We start from the raw sequence: 15,352 nt of genomic DNA on the forward strand, positions 1-15,352 counted from the left end.
TATTTGGGCATCATTATCATTGTATGAAACATCATTGTTGTGTATGGAAAGCATTTGATAAATGAATAGTATTTTGCATTGATTATATGTTTCTTTCTTGTTCACCTATGGGATGAACATTTGGCGCCACTACTAGTTCTAATCCGGAAGTAGCGAATGGAAGGTCAAGGATAGATGGGAATACCCGTAGAAGACAACTGAAAAATGAATGAGGATGACGAAACAAAACTCCTCGAAGGCGAACATGAGGCAACCCAAAACTTCCACATTCTCTACCGTGTAAGCCTAGAAACGTTTGTACAGAGAGAAGCTGCAGAGAATGACATTTCATAGAAGACAGTGTGGAATGCCATGCATGCGAGTCTGACAACAAACCGATTCCTAGACCAACTTCCCCGCCTAATTGCGCAGGCATACCTATCACAAAAAAGTAGGGAAGAAGTGGAACAAGAAGACTGTTGACAAAACACCCTTAGGAATTTTTATGAGAAGAGAGACGCATGGCATCAGAAAACTAAACTGAGCTTTTGCACCATGGTGTCAAGGGCACTCAGAAGTCTGTAATTGTCGCATAAGTTGACACATGATGTATACAGAGTAAATAAATAAAAGAGTGTTCTATCTTGTTTGTTTTTTAAAAATAATGGTATATGTCAAATGTCCAATCTTTTAAATAATAATAGGAATTTGAGGGAAGAAATCGATGAATTACAATCTGTGCATGTGGAAGCCGAACAACGACAAAGAATAAGACAACTTGCTGAGGAATGGACTGAGGGGTAGTTGGAGGAATCACCTAGTGTGGTGATCGTAGCGGGGTTCACAGGAACCAATGAAGGGTGCCATAGTTCGCCGGAATGGTAGGGATGGAGCAATGAGGAGTTGCTTGAGGAAACAAGACATAGATTAGTAGTGCTTGAGGAGACAAAGGAGCAATTTTTACATTCATCCCGTACACCACTACAAGAGGGAACCTGTGAAGAAGTAGGAGAGGAGGCGAGGCCAATAGAAGACACCGGGGTACAAGGAAGTGTCAAAGCGACATTGCACGGTGGTCAGAGTAACCTGTCGGGACCAACTTCTAATAGTTCAGTGACACAATCTAGTGGTAATCAAAGGGCAAGAAGCACAATGTCTCAAAAGCAAAAACTCCCAAAGTTCACAGGTGACAGGAAGGAAGATCCCGTGCGACATTGTCATATATGCGAAACTATATGGACCGCCAACTCGGTCACTGATGTGGAGGAGTGGTTGCACCAGTTCCCTGCCATCCTACAGGGAGTGGCCATGGATTGGTTCGACATGGACAAGGCAAAGATCTCCACATGCGATGATCTAAGAAAGAATTCTAAGTAGAATTTTGACTGCTGTGGGACAACAATGGGGTCGTCGCCGAGATCTATAACTGTAAACAAGGAAGAAAGGAAATAGTACGAGCCTACAATCGAAGGCTCAAGGATCTTTTGAGCAGAATGGGTAGTCAACCGGCGGACGAACTAAAGAAACGATGGTTTGTAGGACTCCACGGGGCATTGAGAAGAAAGATGAAGATAGTCTCGCCGACATCATACATGGATGCCTACGACCGTACCATGAACTTTGAAAGTGAGGGCAAAACAACAAAGAAGAAAAAGAAGAGAAGCAAATCCTCATCCTCGTTAGAGAGTGATGAGTCCTTTGAAGAGGAAAGTAGTGCAGATAGTGATGAGGAACCCAGCAAGAAAGTACAAGCACTCCAAAAAGACTTAGAGTGGATGAGAAAGGAATTCAAATCCATGGAGGGAACTAGTGGCCGTACAGAGGAGGGAGAAATATGGTGTACGGATTGCAAAGAGAAAGGCCACCCAAGGGGAGTAGGCCCTAAAAAGACAATGTGCGATATTGGTAATGTGTGATATCGGTAAGATCTTGGGTCATTTGACGAAGGAATGCCCGTTCAACATGAAGACATGAAGTCAGCAGATACTGTTCACATAGGAACAACCATTCACTTCGGACACTAATAATGAGACCCAGGGCAACAACAATGCCACATTTGGCAGCTACAAAAACAACCACCAAGGAGGATGGGGCGACAATGACAATAAAAATCGGATATAGTATGATTCCAAGGGAAGGCCCATAATCCAACGTTGGGCATGTAACCAATGGGGCCACTTAGCTAGAGAGTGTCCGAAGAACGACACTCCTCAAAAATTATGTTGATAGTGTGGTCTAGGGGACCACGAAGACGCCAATTGCCCAAAACAAGTAAACCTCATCAACATTGACGACGAGGAAAAAGTTTTGGTTGTCACTTGCAACTAGGCTAAGCAGGTCAGCTATCTTGACCCCCACACGGAGAAGCAAAGGCTGAGGGAGGCATGGGAAGACATAGAAAGGGCAATGAAGGCTTCGAAAGATATTATTCCTAGACAATCAGAGGGAGAGAACAACTTGGTGAATTAGATGCTACAGATGGAGGTGCCCGTTAGACTTCAAGACCTATTACAAATGGTACTGCAACTAAGGACAACATCATTGAATGCCTACACAAATCTAGCGGAGACGAAGGAACAATTAATGGTACTAGGAGGGTCGGCCATAGATCCCATGTTGTTGATAGTAAGCAACGACCATCACTTGGCGGTGGTCGAGATGGGAATCCTCGGAACCATCTTGACGGACACCATCGTGGATGGTGGGTCTGGGGTGAATGTTCTTCTCGAGGAGACGTGGAAGAAATTGGGCAAGCCTACCCTGTGGCCGCCCACATTCAACCTACTTGGCACTGACCAACAGGGGATAAAGCCCCTAGGGACCTTGGTGGCTCAACAAGTAACCATCAGGACATAGCCATTTGTGTTGGATTTTGTAGTGATTCCCTTGAAGAAGGGATATAATGCCATTCTTGGAAGAGGATGGTTGGTGACCGCGAAAGTAAATCACAACTGGAAGAAAAATATTTTATCAATGGAAAGTGGAGGGCGGAAGTTTGCCATTGATCTCCAAACCCAAATAGTAAGTGAAGAAATGGCATCGTCGTCAGAGTTTGAGTCAGACGGGGAGCATGGAATAGATGAAGGAAGACCCTGTATGGATATGAATGACAAAGGTGTTTTAGAATTGGAAGAATGTTCGGGAGACGAGACTAGTTCACTAAATGGACTTTTTCATTGGCAGATGGAAGACTACGAGCTCTTCCATTCTTACATGCTTGGCATCGAGGAGTCAAAAGATGAGGGGGTATTTCCATAGGAGTTCATGGAATACAAAGAAGGCAATGCGGAGATCAATGAAAGTCCCGCCCATTGCTTTGAAGGGAAAGCTATAAGATACAAAGAGTCGTTAGTAGAGGCTACTAATATTGGCAACGCAGACAATTTGAGGAACATAATGGTGGGAGATGACTGGAACCCAGTATTGAAGGGCGTGGCATTTAAAATCTTTATGGAGTATAAAGATGTATTTGTGTGGACTTATAAGGATTTAAAAGGGGTCCCACTAGAAATGCGTGTTCACTGCATACCCTTGGTACCTGGAGCCATACCTGTGCGGAAGCGACCGTACAGAATGAACAAGAACTATGTAGCCCACGTCGACGAGGAAATACAATGAATGCTGGAAGCTGAAATAATATTTAAACTTCAAACAAGTGAGTGGGTGTCACCAATTGTGATATCCATGAAGAAGGACGGGATCCAAATCCGTATATGTGTAGATTTTCGGTCCCTGAATGCGGTCATAATAAAAGATCCCTTTTCAATTCCATTCACTGACACAATTCTGGAAGTGGCAAGACATGAGACGTATTCCTTCATGGATGGATTCTCTGGCTATTGCTAGATCTCTATTGCTAAAGAAGATAAGCTGAAAACTACTTTTGTCGTGGAGGATAGAGTGTATGCTTATAACCGACTGCCCTTAAGATTTTGTAATGCACCTGCTACATCTTAGAGGATCATTTTGCACATATTTGACAAAATGTCGGTAGGCAACTTCTAAGCATTTTTGGACAATTGGTCCATTTTTAGTGGACAGGACAACCATTTGAAGGCACTCTAGGAATGTATGGAAAGGTGTCGGCGGGCAAGGTTGGCATTGGATTTGAAAAATGTCGGTTTATGGTTCGTCAAGGCAAACTACTTGGGCACATTGTTTGCAAGTCAGGATTGAAGACCGACCCTGATAAAGTAAGGGTGATCGTGGAAATGGAGGCCTTGAAGGAGGTATCTGGAGTCAAGTCTTTTCTCGGGCACATTGGATATTATAGACGGCTCATAAAGAACTACGCCCGAATTGCTCTTCCTTTGGACAAGTTGACATGGAAGGGAGAACCGTACGTCTGGAGTTCGGACTAGGAGATTGCCTTTATAGAGTTGAAAAATAGACTGTTGGGGGCGCCCATTTTGGCGTACCTGAACTGGGACAGGGAGTTCCACGTCCATTTGGACACTTCAAACTTCACCATAGTTGCAACATTGGCGCAGATTGGTGACCATGGCCTTGCACCCAATGTATTTTGCAAGTTGGCTATTGTCAAAAGCTGAGAAGAATTATAGCACCACTGAAAGGGAGGCTCTTAGAATGGTATACTTGATACAAAAATTCAGACATTACCTATTGGCTACCCCATTTACCTTTTACGTGGATCACCAGGCGTTGATGTACCTGGTGAACAAACCAATTATCCAAGGTAGAATTAGTAGATGGTTGTTGCTATTGTAGGAATTTACCTTCACCATCATTGTGCGACCCGGGAAGAGTCATGTCATTGTGGACCAACTTTCCTGAATCAGGTCCGGAGAGCCATCGGAAGGGGTCAATGATGATTTCCCAGATGCACACTTATTCAGAATCACCATTCTTCTAGAATGGTACAAGTCTATCGGGGAATATCTATTGACGTCTCAATTTCTGAGAAAGATGCCGCCAGGGGAACGACAGAAGCTAGTCTTAAGGAGCTGGACTTTCCAACTGATAAATGGTTAACTGTACAAGATGGGTCCTGATCAAGTCCTGAGGCGATGTGTAATGGAAGAAGTGTAGAGTGTTATGAGGGAAGCACACGAAGGTCTAGCAGGCGGCCACATGGGACCCAACACAACGGCACAAAAAGTTTTGCTTGTTGGGTTATGGTGGTCCACACTTTACAACAATGCACGGGAATGGGTGTTGAGCTGTGATACATGCTAGAGAGCTGACAAACCACTCAAGAGGGACTTCATGCCATTAAACCCGTCCCATGCCCAGGAGTTGTTTGAATGTTGGGGATTAGACTTCGTGGGTTTGCTGAAGGTGAGTAGGGCCTAGCATTGCCGATACATAGTGGTGGCTACGGAGTATTTAACAAAATGGGTAGAGGCATGGGCACTACCTGACAACTCTGCAATCAGTACGACTAAGTTTTTGTATGAACAGATCATCACACGGTATGGCATACCTATTCTGTTGACAAGTGACAAAGGGGGTTACTTTATCAATCATGTGATCAGATTATTGACAACGAAATTCAAGATTTTTCATTCGTTGTCAAGTCCCTACTACCCATGAGCCAATGGCCAGGCCGAAGCAACAAATAAATTTTTGGTGGCCATCATATATAAATTGTGTGGAGTTGAAAAAGCAGATTGGGAGAAAAAGTTGCCTTCGGTGCTGTAGGCTTACCACACCACATTTAATGTCACAACTGGATAGACTTTGTTCCAGTTAATGTTTGGCCAAGAAGCCGTGTTACCAGCCGAATTTATGGTCCCAAGTCTGCGGATTGCAATGGACAATAGCCTCGGAGACATGGAGAGTTTATGTGAATGCCTATATCAATTGAATAAACTGGATGAATGCAGATTAACAATGCAATGGGTGACAGAGGTGGCGCAAACCCGTTGAAAGATGTTGCACAACAAACACTTGAAAAGAACAAGGTTTCAACCAGGCCAAGTTGTGCTTTGGTACAATGGCCGCAACGAGATAAAACTAGGGAAATTCAAGGTTAAATGGCTCCGACCATATAAAGTGAAAGTAGGCGACAATGGTTCTATAAAACTATGGACCTTGGACGGGCGAGAAATCCCTAACGCCATCAATGGGTCCAAGCTGAAAATTTATCGCGAATGACAACAAGGTGAAATGGGTGGTAATACCAGACGAGAATTCGATGTATTGACTTAAAAAAAATGGGCAGTGTGTGTTGCACGGTCCTGAGTTGGGACCGTGCAACACTGTTATGGAGAAGCTGTCACACGAGATAGTGGGGGCATATAAAGGCGTCTACTCTGCTCATAAGCATGCAGAGGCGGATAGGGAAGCAGAGAGGATTGTAGCGGTGACATCTAGGACAGTCGAGATAGAAGCTTGAGAGAAGTTAGTTGCTGAATTGGTTAGCTAGTAGGCAGCATGGGCAGCTGAGTGAGCAACACTTTTGCAAGATAAGGAGAAGGCCGAACAAAGATTGCAAGCAGCCGACCAGGGATTGTAGATAGCCCAGGGCCAAGCCATGGAGGCAACACTTCTCCTGAAGGAGGCAGTGGAAGTTAACACATGGGCGCAGAAGGATTTACGCATCCACACTGGTCAAGTTTATGAGTTGCCCTAGCAGCAAAACATTTTAGGGATGCAACCTCCTCCGTAGTCTATATTGTTTCTATGTTTGTATGTTTCTTATTTGGGGGGGATGATGTTGTCCGGCAAAATGGGTGGTTAGGTAGTTACTGATGTGGACACGGTTGTGTCATTTCATTGGCACCGTATTGGACATTATAAATGTCATGAACACTTATGTATTTGGGCATCATTATCATTGTATGAAACATCATTGTTGTGTATGGAAAGCATTTGTTAAATGAATAATATTTTGCATTGATTATATGTTTCTTTCTTGTTCACCTACGGGCTGAACACTGTTCAGGTGTCCAATTACAGACATTACAAGACAACAAATATGCCAATAGCTAGGATGGATGGAATTAGAAAGAATTATAGAGATAGCAGCTCAATGGGTGAGAACCCTAAAAAATGTCTCATCAACATTGGGATGTAGAACTGACCTCCACAAGTATACTTTATGAGCATTAACGGAAACCAAAAGATATTGACTGTTATTTTGGTTCAGTCTTCTACTTCTTTACCCCTTCGTTCAATGCCATGAAGCTGTGCTAGGCACACTGTACATTCTTCCACTGTAATTCTGATTTCTCGTTCTTCTACTTTGTTAGCATTAGGTGGATGATAGCATTCTCTTATTGACATTCTTTTGTATTATCATATAAGCACACTGTTAGGATAACAGAGATGATACTGTTTTAATGTTTGCCTTAATGCTCAGGATCAAAGAGAGGCTGATACTCTTGATAAATCAACTTGGATTGAAAGACTCTCGCATCCACCTGTTAGCAGTCCTTGACACGATTTCGGCTGTCCAGGGTATTAGACTCCCCCTTGTTATGATTTGGGCTGCTACCATTCTATGAATGTTCCTCCCTATGTCGTATTTATCATTGACAAATGACATTGGAAGGCTTGCACATGCAGCAAATTAGAATGGAAGGAATTGGTAAGAATAAGACAATTGTTCCGAGAGTGCTTCTCAAATTGAACAGAACCCATTACTGATTCATTATGACTGATATTTGTATTGTAATTTATTTGTGTCTGATTATGACATCAACTAATATAAACCTCACATTTTTTACATGCTGTCAATGTGATGACTGTTGTTTTTGCTGTGATGATAATATTATTCGCTATGGACTTCTTCTGTATTGTCGCTTAAATATTCTATCCACACATGCCTTTTACCAATTTAACTGTATTGTGGCCAAGACATACCTAAGTGGGTGAAGTGTGATTATCCATTTCTCAATTTAGATTATTATCTCTTTTCAAATGTGCAGTGTAAGGCTCTAGCCTCTAATTTGCTGATGTGCACTCTTTTTTTAATCTCTATTCTTCTGCTTCCAGTGTGTTGTTATATCTAGAATATGAATAAAAAGTTAGATGTAAGACAATTTTACTTTTGATTTGCAGTTGGTCGGTCCTCGCAATCTGACCCCTGCCCCCTGAAATGGTCCTATTTAAAACAGTTTCCACTCCGTATAAAATTGTAAGATTATGATGGACTGCGACAACTTTTCAATTTCAACTTGTACTCGCCTATCAACATTGTTCCCAAATTACACATTAAGTCTGATAACTCTTCCAACCAAGTAATTAAATTAATATAGATCCTATTGGTTATTTGCTGGCTGCCCATAGGCGCGCAACTGCTAGTGAAATAATGCTGCACCATTGCATTGGTCAATGCTGATAAGGGTGAAGCAATATCTTTTAAAATTTCAACTTATAGGTAAATATCATATTGCAATAGATGTATTATCTGCGAATTATTACAATTTGTTCGGGATGCATTTTACTTGAATAAATACAAAAATTAATAAGCAGCAGCAAATAGAATTTAAATTTGACATTGCTATCAGGATTTAACTGTGTAGTTCTTGAGTCAAACTCATTGATCCATGTTTCATGAGCAGTGATTCACATGAATCCATCTCTCATGAGAATAAATGGAACACACTTCGCACTCATTGGATCTAGGTGATGCTCATAGAGGTGAAGCACTTGGATTTTCTGGGAGGTCATCCATCCCAGTACTACTCCAGCTTGAGCGTACTTAACTACAGAGTTTCCTCCATGGTTAAACCTACTCTGCTTGCAACCCCATTTGGAAAACCTTCACCAAGTGTTGTGCCTTATGAGCCATTCATTAGAAAGCCCCTTAAGCTCATCAATTGATAAGATAGGAGATATTTTCCACAGCAAGTCAAATTGTGATATTGCTATCAGGATTTAACTGTGTAGTTTTTGAGTCAAACTCATTGACCCATGTTTAGAATTTAGATTGTTTAACAAAGAATGTGAAAGATTACTGTTGATGTTTTGATAAGGAGCAGAAAGCAGTAGCTCTGATATTTAAATTCTTTCAATAACTTTGAATTAAAATAGGGTTAGCGTTTAAGTGAACATGTATGGTCTTTACATCAAGGTGTCTAATCATTTCATTCAAATCTTTATCCCCATGTCCAGTTTACTTTTAGTGAATTCTCATTTAGTTAATATTTTTACTAAATTTATCAAGATGTATTTGAGTTTTTGCTTAGTTTGAGAGTGATCATAAAAAATTGCCTGTGAATTCTGGCCAATTCTGAGTCACAATGTTATGCTTTAGACAAGACTTTCATGGTAATACAGATCTTCATTTCACTATATCTAGAAAGAAAACTCTGATATGATCAAATCAGTAAGAGATGGATTCATTTCCTTAATTCATTTTGTTGATCACTGAAATTATAATTATCAGAATGATAATATAATCAATTGAGTTTTGTTCGAGTTTTTTCTGAGTCTGCATCTGAGTATAAAATGTTGCTCGCGAGTTAGTCTGTGTCTGAATGCTATGCTTTAGACAAGTGTCATGATAACACAGACTCTACTTTAATTATATTATTCTGGAAAGTTAAGTCTGGTAAAATAATGGGCTAAGCTACATAATGTTTGTCAACAATTTCACCTTAAATTGGTGAGAACTGGATTAAATCCCTTGAATTTTATTGATTATTATGAATTTATAGTTATCAAATACTAACCAAAGATCAATTGCTCACATTGTGAAATAACTTTGCCTTCTGCAGGGATAGATTTTTTCAGGCTTTTTGTAAAACAAAGGAGATGAACAACTATGGAGATAATGAAGGAAAAGCTTCCAAGGGTGCGCAATAGATAATGATATTTCATGTTCTTATGAGGGCTGTACATATTTGATTTAGCTTTCTCTTGATTACTTATAGCTATTTCAAGTCTTTCCTTCAGCTCTTACTTTCCTTCTAAAACCAGGCGCTGATTAATTTAGCAGATCATGAGTTTTCCTTACTTCTGTTGTATTTAAGGAAATAGAAATATAGCATATTATCATAACATTTATTACTTACACCTAAGCTCTTGTACGCTTGCGTTACATCAACCACCTTGGTTTCATGCAGAGGCAACATGGGGGAAATAAAAACATGGGTTAGGCTCATAACTTTGGAATTAGAAACACTACATGGTGTAATTTAGATACAGGTTTTTATGCTTTTTGATGATCATGGGATTTCTAGGTGTCCCTTGGCCATCTTGGAAATGACCAACTGTTCCATGGTCTTTTTTTTCGCTTTCCTTGAAATGTTTCTGATTACTTTTCTCGTTGGGGAGAAGCCCAAAGTCATTCTCTAGCTATCACCAAAACTTCTTGCTTACATGAATGAAAGGACTATGCTAGAGGACGCATCCTTGCCTACAGTAGAAATTGTGAAAATCTGTCTTAATTAACTGTTGGCTCATGTATGATTTAATCTTAATCGCAATCTATGAAGTTGGTTCATATATTTGCATTTAAATACATGCATATATATACACACACGTGCACACACATATGTATATGCATTCATGCACAACATATATGTATATGTACAGAAACACATATATTTACCTACACACACAAACACGCACGTAGACATGCATGTATGCACATTGCATACACATATATCCATATATGTATGTGTGTGTGTATTTATGTATCACACATATCTGTGTGTGTATATATATGATGCTCCTTTATTTTACACTAATTAATGACAAATTAAAGATATCAGATTTCCACAATCCATAGTTTAATTTTACTATCGCTTTTGGATTTGATCATGTTAGTGTTTTTTTGTCAATGTTTTGGATCACACTCCATGACCCATCATCAGGATGCAATTGAGTGCTAGGAGATGAAGAATGTGAATTGATATTTTCAATAACATTTCAGATCACACTCCATGATCCATCATCATGATGCAAATGAGTGCCAGGAGATGAAGAATGCAAACTGAGATATCAATTCACATTCTTCATCTTTTGGCTCGAAGAGTGTGAATTGAGATATCAATTCACATTCTTCATCTCTTGGCTCTCATTTGCATCCTGATGATAGATCATAGAGTGTGATCCAAAACGTTGATGAAAAATACTTGACACAATCAAATCCAGGAGCAATAACAAAATTATTGACAAATTGATCATATTGTTTTAGCACTTACATTGGAGATTAAATTTGTTATCTGATTTTGAGGCCTCTTATTTTCACTAGAATTCTATACACACACATTGCCTGGGTGCTAAAAAATGCTACTGTCTCACTAGCACTGAAATTGGCCCCAGGTGTTCATGGGCGCCCCTCCAGTAGGTAGATCAGTTTAGATGGGTTATGATCGTAAACAAAGTGCATTACATATGTGTGTGTGCTGTGCTTGAGTGTGCACCTTGGTTTTACATTGATTTTATGATAAATTATTCATAATTTTCTCGCACTTACATTGCAGGTTACTTTTGGTTCATATCTGATTTTGATGCTCTCTTATTCAAAATAGAATTCTGATGACTTCAGTTACAATTCATTTAATAATTTTGCATATTTCAGAAGCTTTGAGAAGGCTGAAAAAGTTGCAAGCTCGCCCAGATAATAAAACTTGTGCAGATTGTGGGGCTCCAGATCCTAAATGGGCGTATGTTGTCTTTTGACTCTAATAAATTTTGTTTTTTCACTTATATTTACTTGAGATGAAAATAAATATTTAAATATCCTTAGTGAAGATGATTGTTTTTATAAAAAAGTAAAAGGCACAAGGCCTAAAGGGTTTTTGTAAAGACTATTTCGAATCAAAGACATGCTTTAATTTGACTATTTGATTATCATAACACTGTGGCAATATCAATAATGCTCAATGATATCATTTCAAATGAGGAAATTTCCCAAGAGCTGTACTTTGGATGGACCCACTTACTTTTTAACTCATTATCGATTCTAACACAAAGATTGGCTCAAAATTGAAATCATATAAACAGAACAGATCTGAAATGAAACATCTATCCACTATTCCTGTGATTAGAAAATTGAAGAAAGTTGTTCAGAACATTGTGCTAGACAAATGTGAAGGCTAAGATTTTGTAAAAGGAGTAAAATTATGCTGCAAATGAATGTAAAAATTGCTCCATGGACAGAAATTAGACATTTACATACAACTTATTAGTTCAGCGTTGAATATTGATTGCAGTTTCGGTAGTGCAATAGCACCCTAGTCTGCACAAACATTCTAAGTTCGTGAAGTGTCTGTGAGGAGACATAATTATAGCCAGCCTGGTACAACTTTGCAAACATAAGAAGTATCATTACCTGAAGTTAAAAACATTAAGATGCAAGAACTCTATCAGGCCAGGGAATGGCCAATCGGGGGAAGGTTGGAGTTGCAGCTTGACGAACTGAGAAATACAGTCTCCCATGTGTCCAATATCACTGGTGTTTGCCGTAAAGAACCCTAGAGCATAACAGTTTAAGGGCATCACTCTTGGCAATACTTCTGAACCTTGTCAAGTGCAGGGTAGACTGATGATAACATTGATGCCAGGATTAATGTGATTTCATCATTGTGCTAAGTAATTCACAAGCCCCATCTCTTGATATCGATACCCTTAGCAGGTGAGGGACACATAATTGTGTGACTACAAGTGACAGACTGTTTATCATCACAGCAGCTGTGAGCAGAAGTAGACAATGATGGGTAAGAGATCACACTATTGCAGAAGCAGAGTCAGAGATCCACTTGGAGAATCACATCCTTGGATGGAGGCATAATCATTTATATTGAAGAATACCAATCAGAAAGATCACCTTGAAAGCCATGAACACTTGCACCAACTGATCAGACACTTTGAGGGAGGTGGATATTTTCTGCTAGAGGTCATTTCAATCCAATATCAACATCGAAGATATCGTTGTAGACAGGTGTCCTTGTTTGTAATGTTGAAGTACAGTCATTTTTATTCAATTTTCAATGTCCAATAAAGAATCAATTTCCCATATAAATTGTGTTCAATTTTTTTTTTGCAAGTTACTATTTTCTTTTTGTAGATTGAGCTGGGATATTGTAGTGATGTCAAAGACTTAAGCCTACTAGCTTGTTGGGTTGAGGGTTTATGAGTGACAAAGTGGTTTACATTACAGCCACAAACAGATCTAAGTCTTTTGGCGATGCTAAGTGACTTAGCAAGAGGCCAACAATAAATACTTGAGGCAATAAATTAGTTGGCAAAACCTAGGAATGCCAACAATCATGGCAACAATAAGAGTGGCAATAATGGGCATGGCGACTACTTGGTAAATGGAGGGAACTACAACCAATGCACACTTGCATCAAGTTCAAGGCCCATGATGCCCACCTTCCCAATTAAAGTTGAGCACGAGGAGAATCATGTTCCCATGTTGATTGATCTAGAGGAACAGTTCAGACAAGATTGATTAGATGGGGGGTTATAGTTAGATACGTCCATCAAGGACTACATGGATCTCAGGATGAGCAATTAATTTGACATGGGTAATAGAAATTACAGCAACGATTTGAGGAGGAAGATCAACAAACTTTGATGGTTCGAAGAGGATGACAATACGTGCCTAGGTACAAAAGGTGGATGCACACTCCCAACTAAACCCCATGCCATAGAACAGGAATTCGAATTCCCAACAGTACATCTCGATGGGATTGTCATGAGTGGTAGCATTACAAAATGGCTACCCTAGGACATGATCAAATCACTTCATGTACTGTTTTCATAAAGACAATTATTGTGAGGTTTGATGTGAAGGATCCTAAGGTCGACTTGAAGGAGTTAGCACAACTGAAGCGAGGGGGATCGATTGAAAGCTACATTTTTGATTTTAGAGATTGTCAATGTTAGTCACAAACATATATGAGGAGATTAATTTCCTGCTTCATGGGTAGATTTATGGAGACATTGAGAGGATGTGTCAAGGCACTTGGCCCAAGTTTATTCCAAGAGGTGATCAAGAAAGCTATCAAGAAAGCTAAGGACATGGGTTTCTCTACTTCAAAGAATTAGGCTTCATCTAGTGCACGTGTTTCATAAGAGGACAAAGGCAAGAAACTCTTCTAGAAGGTTTGGCCATAGAAGAACCAATTTGACAAAGGGAGTAGACAGGTTGTGTGAAGGAAGAAGCTATGCTTTAACTGTAATGAGCCATGAGAACCAAGACAAGTGCCTCGACATGGGGAAGATTCACTACATTGAGGTTATATCAGATAGTGAGGAGGATTATATTGACAATGGATCCAAAGAGTCAAATAAGGAGCCACCTAATGTAGAGAGAATAACACTCTTGGAGACGGGTGGAATCGATTCTACCCCATTTGGTACACCATGTTATAATGTTTTCATGTTTGAGTTGTATTTGACAAGGGCAATGTGTCATTGCCATGCTTGATAGTAGAGCCATTAGAAATTTCATTAATGTTGCTTTGGTTGCTAATAGAGGCTTGCAAATAGTGGAGCACAAAGGATTTGATGTAAGGGTAGAAAGCAGTCATAACTACCTTGCACTCACTTGGTTCTGCAAATGAGTATCATGCATTAAAATTGCTGATACCCAAAATCATTTTCAGGTGCAGCAACCTTATGGGAAGCTTCGGTGAGTGTGGGACTCTAATGCTTCTCACTAAGAAACCTTTGGGGTTTTAGAAGTGAACTCTTCATTCTATGTTCTGGGGAAAAGGGGCAGAGAATGATAATATTGCTTAGAGTGATACACTAAAGATTCTCAAACGCTCTATACAACTACACACATGTTATTCCCTACAAGAAATATCAATGCAACATATGAAACCAAATAGACATAGAACATGAATACATCTAGTCAAAGATTAACTCACAAACATAGAGTAGAGCACACAACACTATAGATGAATAGAGAAGCCTTGAGAGCATAATCCACTTCAAATATGCAATACAATTGCAATGCTAAAGTTTAGGACAATTAAATATAGAAATGAACAATGAACCACCAGATATATCAAAGAGTAAATTGCACAATTGATTTGCATTGATGATTCAAAACATGTATAGTTTAAGGCAAAAAGAGTTGCTCTTATCAAAGTAAAAATTCAAAAGTTCCTCCTATTGGAATCCCTTTTGCATTACAAAATAATCTTTATATATCACTATGCAGGGAAAACCCCAAAATTTCGAAGAAAGCAAAACTGTTGTAGAGATGGGACGCCCCACTTGAAGGTACCAAGAGGTCTCTTTCTACGTCGATCTTGAAGGATGGGCGGCTTACGCAAACTGATCTTCGAGAAAAATCGGCTCAATAATGGTGTTTAGTGACAAAACTAACTCCGAATAGCAACCGCTTTTGAGGAGCAAGCGTACTTTGCTGATGATTACTTTAGAATTGCGGGCGCCTAGGGGCTTGTAAAGATTTGGTTGTAGATTTGATAGGTGCACG

The 15,352-nt window shown here is 39.7% G+C and overlaps 1 protein-coding gene across 14 annotated transcripts in view; it reads left to right on the forward strand.

Annotated features, from left to right (window-relative positions):
* Window positions 1-15,352, forward strand: part of LOC149528104 (ADP-ribosylation factor GTPase-activating protein AGD12-like) — a 117,105-nt gene that overhangs the window by 35,336 nt on the left and 66,417 nt on the right. For 9 of the 14 annotated variants that reach the window (XR_016358978.1, XR_016358980.1, XR_016358979.1 and 6 more), the window contains 2 exons: window positions 9,666-9,742; window positions 11,477-11,561. Coding sequence is in view for 10 of the 14 variants with exons in the window: in XM_089810855.1 (XP_089666981.1) it covers window positions 9,703-9,742; window positions 11,477-11,561 (125 nt within the window). In the remaining 4 variants the exon portion in view is untranslated. Of the gene's footprint in view, window positions 1-7,303; window positions 7,532-9,665; window positions 9,743-11,476; window positions 11,562-15,352 lie in introns of all 14 variants that reach the window. The other 5 variants (XM_089810857.1, XM_089810862.1, XM_089810856.1 and 2 more) reach the window with 2 other exon arrangements.

Source organism: Cupressus sempervirens, chromosome 11 (assembly GCF_028749045.1).
Source record: "Cupressus sempervirens isolate cs-2001-9-10 chromosome 11, ASM2874904v1, whole genome shotgun sequence".
Taxonomy (NCBI): Eukaryota; Viridiplantae; Streptophyta; class Pinopsida; order Cupressales; family Cupressaceae; genus Cupressus; species Cupressus sempervirens.